This window comes from Mus pahari, chromosome 7, assembly GCF_900095145.1.
Source record: "Mus pahari chromosome 7, PAHARI_EIJ_v1.1, whole genome shotgun sequence".
NCBI lineage: Eukaryota > Metazoa > Chordata > Mammalia > Rodentia > Muridae > Mus > Mus pahari.
The window spans coordinates 876,919-881,127 of record NC_034596.1 but is presented as its reverse complement, the minus strand read 5'-3'; the positions used below and the strand labels follow the sequence as shown (position 1 = coordinate 881,127).

Below are 4,209 nucleotides of genomic sequence, written 5' to 3'. Positions count from 1 at the left end.
TGAGAGATGTGAAATGAGTGTAAGGCCTATGCTCTCTGGATGCTTGTGAGAGATGTGAAATGAGTGTAAGGCCTATGCTCTCTGGATGCTTGTGACACCTGTTGGAAGTTCAAGGTCTACTTACCATATAGGTATATAGGTGTTTCTGTGTGTTCCTCTTTTTGTTTTCTTTTTTGGTTAATCTTTTAAAAATTGAAAATAGTTATTTCTTCATCCAATATATTTTGATTACAGCTTCACCTCCCCCAACACCTCCCAGATCCTTCCCACCTCTTCACCCACCCAAATTCACACCCATTCTATACTCTTTTGCTTTTTCTCATTAGAACATAAATGAGTATCTAAAACCAAACCAAAACAAAACGAAACACCAAAAAAACCAACCCAAACAAAACATAAGAACAATGAAGAGAGGAAAAAAGGAGCCAAAGTGGGAAAAAGCACAAGAAACACATGTAGACACAAACACATTTGCACACACAGAAATTGTGCATAATCGGAAGGAAACCATACTATATCAGGCAAAACCAAACCAAACCAAACCAAACCAAATCAAACCAAACCAAACCTGTAAGGTGTAGGGGGGGGGGGGCGAGACCAGACCAAGCAGGATGAGACAAAAATACTCTCCAGAAATCCTATTGAGTTCAATTAGTGTTGGCTGTCTACTCTGGGCATGGGGCCTGCCATTAAGTGTGCTTTGTGTCTCCTGTAAGACTCCGTTGGAGAAAACTTATTTTATTTTATTTTATTTTAGATGAGTGCTATCAATTTGAGATACAGCTTTTAGGTTAGAGGTGGGAGCTTATATCCACTTCCCCTCTCAGCAGTGAGACTCCGTCTGACTTAGGCCCTGCATGCTGCCACAGCCTCAGAATATATGGGGAATTGCAGGCTGGTCTCCAGTTGAGGTGAGGTCTGAACCCCGGTGGTGATAATTCACCTTCATGACATGATAGGCGTTCCCTTATGCTCCTGGAACTCTGGCTCCTGCCTAAGTTACCGCCTCCCCCCACTGCCCCCACAAGAGAAGCATGGTCAGTAGTCACATAGGCAATGGCCCAAGCTTCTGACCTTCAGGCTAAACTCCTCCCCAGTTACCTAGCAACAGTGAAGACCATAAAAAGGGCTGTTCAGCCTCACCTCGCCCTCTTACTTCTTACTTTCTTATTTGTCTCCTTCTTACCCCTCTCTCCTCTCCCTTTGTCTTCTTCTCTTCTCTCCTCTCCTCTCTCTTACTCTTTCTCTCTAGCCTTCCCCCCCCATCTCTACCTTCTCTCTTTCCCCCTGCATTTCTATAATAAAGCTCTTAAAACCATAGAGAGTCTCTGCTCAAGATCCGCTGTGCCACTCTTGCAGGTGTTGGGAACCTCTCTTCCCTCATCCCTCTCTCTTATAACTCTGGGGCTTTAGCAAAATAGCTCCGGGGTCCCCAGGTAGGGCTGACCCTGGCCAGCCCCTGAAGAGTGGGAGAGAGGAATGCCCACCCAGGGATGAGTGGAAGGTAGTTAGCAGCCCTCCAACACCTGACTGACCAGAGAATAGGTGGAGCTCTATGTCAGTCATGTTGTGTCTAGAAGGTTCTGTGTGTTCTTATCTCCAGCACTTACTGATGATGAGTATTTTTGAATTAACAGTGTATGCCATTGGTGCCTCATATGTAGCCCCGGTTAATATAACTGTTAAAATTAATAGATCCATAAAACAGTTTAAGACTGTAACCAAATACTCAAGCAGTGTTGTAGCCAAGCAGTATTGGTGAGTTTCAGAATTAACATTGATCAATATTTTGCAGATTTATGAGGAGAGGCACTGTGCAGGAGAAGGAAATATGAGTAGGCTCATGAGTAGTGTAGGGGCCGCGTGAGAGCAGAGCCATTGGAGGTGGGGCTGTAGGATTTAGGAGGCATTGAGTAGATCATAATGGCCAGAGTAGACAGTTTGTATTGGCTTGTGGACTGATAGGAGAGTGGGTAAATGGGGAGGAACATCATATTTTGGAGGTGCAAGTACCAGAAGGTAAGGTTTGCCTTTACTATATTGAATATTAGAGAATTACTGAAAATTTGAGTTGCAAGTTTTCCGGCAATATAGTACTTTAATAAGACTTACTTGGGCAGCAGTGTATACTGTGGTGTGGAGGGCAGCTGGTACTAGGCTACTATGGAAGAGGGTAGGATTGAGTTCTTTTAGTGTTTCAGTTCTTTATTAGTAGAATTTTTTGGTTTTAGTGCCTACCATAGGCCCTAGAGCAAAGTTCTGTTCATTATTCAGTGAAAGTAGGAGTGTGTAGGCTGGGTGGTCTGGCTAGAGCCGTGGGCAGCACGGAAGTCCATGTTAGTTCCTTTGGAGAAGTTACTGAAACGGCTTGTGTTCTAGAGTATGAGAGCTTGGACTGTCACGATGCCATCCTTATGCTTCTGAACCGGGTGTAAAATAGCCTCATGCACAGACATGGAAGGGCTTAATGTGGAACTGAAGCCAGAATGTTTCATTTTGGGTCACATTATGTAATCTTATCCTTTGAACAGTGAAAGTGAGTGGACTGACAACTGTGTTGTATGTAGGAGTTGTGTATGTGCACAGAAATATACACACATGAAATACTTCTAAGCCAGTGGATGTTCAATTGCCTACAAACGAATCTGCTTATTAGGAAGTTTGAGCAGAAAGTTGGGGACTAAATTTTTGGCTGAGTAGAGAGAACACAGGAGCTGAGTAAGGAGAGAGAAGAGACAGGAGACCTTACACCACTGGTGTGCTCATGAGACCCTGCACCTTGTTATGTCTGAGAATATCACCACTTCCAACACTGCACTTGTGTATGCTTGTTGAGGGTAGTCATTCTGAATGCCATACGTGGTGCTGAGCACACGTGGCTCCTTCATACAGTAAGTCTGTCTGCTGTGACAGTGCCATGGTACCTCTGGTAAAATGATAACCTGAGGGTGAGTGCTCAGAGCCTTTCTAAGGTCTCTGAGTTAATGGTTAGGGACCCTGAAATGTAACTGGGGTGTATTTGACTTCCAGACAGATGCCCTTCCCATTATTTCAAAGGTATGTGTGTTTAATTTCTAGAGGGCAAGGACTGTGTTTGCACAGATAAGTTTTCAGTAGAGGCGTCTTAATTAGCAAGCAGTGATTGGACAGGGGTGTTTCCTATAAAAAAAAAAAATCAGCCTGTGTGTTCATAGAGCTGCCTCCGTTTTCCTCCTGGGTATTTATAGTCACAGTGTAGTGCACTTGTTTGATTGCTTATTGAAGATGGTAATTTCAAAGAGGATATCAGTTCTTTTATCCAGAGAATTAATCACTCAGAAAGTACTTTTCAAATTTGTTTCTTAAACTAAATATAAATTTCTTTAAGTTCTTGATGCGTTTTTCAGAATGCCCATTTGCAAGTGACTAAGAAGAGCTTGTCATTTTCTTACCTTTCAGGGGACATCATTTTCAATGCTCAGTACCCAGAGCTGCCTCCTGATTTCATCTTTGGAGAGGATGCTGAGTTTCTGCCAGACCCCGCTGCTCTGCACGTGAGTACTGCAGGATCACTCTCATGGCCTTTGTGGAAAAGAAAACAAAATTGGCATTTGGTAATTGCTTAGTCAAATGTGGTTTTCCTTTTCTGTGGAATAAATGCAACTCTTCCTGTGCCAAAATCCTTAAAGAGGAGAGAGTTTTCATCTGAGTTTTACTTTGGGACCATTTCACATTACGTCTACAGTATTGGTTGAAATAATTTTTCTTCAACTTCAAGACACATTGACAACATTTTCTTTGTTTCACTGTGAACATCCATGCCTGCAGGCAGGTTCTCTAATGTTTAATAACATTTCAATAAGATACTGGCTGCAAGAGAGTTACTGGTTTTTTAGAGTTTTGGGTTTTTTTGGTTGTTGAAATGAAATGGCAAATTTGGACATTACTTTAGTGCTTAGGGGAAAGACCAGACTGAATGTTCTGTATTAAGCCAGACCCCAACCCTGTAGTTGAAATATGTTTCTGGAATTAAAGCAAGAAGACTTACAATTAGAGAAAAGGGGTCATGGTACCTGTCTGAGAGCACACAGTTTGTGTAATGGTTGGGTTTGTCGACAAAGAATAGGTGCCATTTTGTCTAAGTGTTTCTTTCTTTCTTTTTTTCTTTTCTTTTTTTTTATTATTATTTTCTTTATTTACATTTCAAATGCTATCCCGAAAGTTTCCCAT

The 4,209-nt window shown here is 42.2% G+C and overlaps 1 protein-coding gene across 1 annotated transcript in view; it reads left to right on the top strand.

The window, feature by feature from the left end:
- The window catches only part of Babam2 (BRISC and BRCA1 A complex member 2), a 385,486-nt gene that overhangs the window by 96,139 nt on the left and 285,138 nt on the right, over positions 1-4,209 (top strand). Inside the window, exon 4 of the mRNA XM_021201373.1 lies at positions 3,439-3,533. Coding sequence (XP_021057032.1) covers positions 3,439-3,533 — 95 coding nt within the window. The remainder of the gene's footprint in view (positions 1-3,438; positions 3,534-4,209) is intronic.